The sequence below is a fragment of the Perkinsus marinus genome (assembly GCF_000006405.1).
Source record: "Perkinsus marinus ATCC 50983 genomic scaffold scf_1104296972610, whole genome shotgun sequence".
Classification (NCBI taxonomy): domain Eukaryota; phylum Perkinsozoa; order Perkinsida; family Perkinsidae; genus Perkinsus; species Perkinsus marinus.
The window spans coordinates 1-1,142 of NW_003201713.1; the positions used below are offsets into that span (position 1 = coordinate 1).

A 1,142-nucleotide genomic window follows, 5' to 3' on the forward strand; every position below is an offset into this window, starting at 1 on the left:
GTAGTCGTACATGACCTGGAAGTAGGTGTAGAAGCCCGCCGCTGCCTGCATATACCATATGATAAGGTAAGAGTATATGACCAACTTGTTGGTCACAAGCCTGTCCCTTTGCGGGTCCCTAGGCTTCCTACACATAATGTCGAGCTCAGCGGTCTCATATGCGAAGGAGATCGCAGGAAGAATGTCCGTGCCCAGATCGACTGCCAGGATGAGGACAGTCGAGAGAGGCAGAGGAATTTGGAGGATAACGAAGGCCAGGAAAGGAGTGATCTCGGGAATGTTGGACGTGAGCGTGTAAGCGATAGACTTCTTCAGATTGTCAAAGATGAGCCTTCCTTCTTCGATAGCATTAACGATCGATGAAAAGTCGTCATTAGCCAGAATCATGTCAGCGGCTTGCATGGCCACCTACAGCGCGACCATTCGGCCTCCTACCGCTGAGTTGCCCTTCCTACCTGCGTTCCTGCGATACCCATAGCAACGCCAATATTCGCCGCTTTCAGTGCAGGGGCATCATTCACGCCATCGCCGGTCATGGCCGTCACCTTTCCGAGCTCCTTCTGAGTCTCGGCGATTCTGAGCTTCTGGGTCGGTGTTGTCCTCGCGAAAACAATGTCCTGTATAATGCATCAACTAAAACAACCGACGGACGCGCCGACTCACCCTGTAGTGTGACAACACGAACTTCAAATCCTCGTCCGTCATCCCCTTCAACTGATCGCCATGAATGACGACAGCATTGACATCTTCCAGAGGCACCTGCACGGACGATCCCTCTCAGTGACTCGACTCCCCCATCCCCTCACGTCCTTGATGTCACAGTTTCGCTCCGCCGCAATTTCATCGGCCGTCTTAGATTTAATAATACCAACCTGCTTAGCGATGGCTTTCGCTGTGGCCGGCTGATCTCCTGTGACCATAATAACCTAACAAAAAGCGTTATCGAGGAAGTGATACCCCCAAGCCCGACGACTTCACCTGAATGCCAGCCCCATGGCATTTGGCAACTGCTTGTGGCACGCCCGACCTCGGCGGGTCCACCAGAGAGATGACTCCCAAGAAGGTGAGGCCCTCCAAAGGGAAGTTGAAGTCCTCAGTGTTCCACTTGAATTCCTCATGATACCTGAGGGGACTCTCAAGAG

General features: G+C 52.8%; 1 protein-coding gene across 1 annotated transcript; it reads right to left on the reverse strand.

Annotated features, from left to right (window-relative positions):
• Positions 1–10: 10 nt before the first annotated feature.
• On the reverse strand, positions 11–1,123 carry Pmar_PMAR016946 (na+/k+ ATPase alpha subunit, putative; the record flags this gene model as incomplete). The annotated part of the gene is made up of 5 exons (XM_002766518.1): positions 11–408; positions 456–617; positions 664–759; positions 807–926; positions 979–1,123. Coding segments are annotated over 5 exons (921 nt in total), but the record flags the coding sequence as incomplete, so codon positions are not given.
• Between the last annotated feature and the right edge of the window lie 19 nt (positions 1,124–1,142).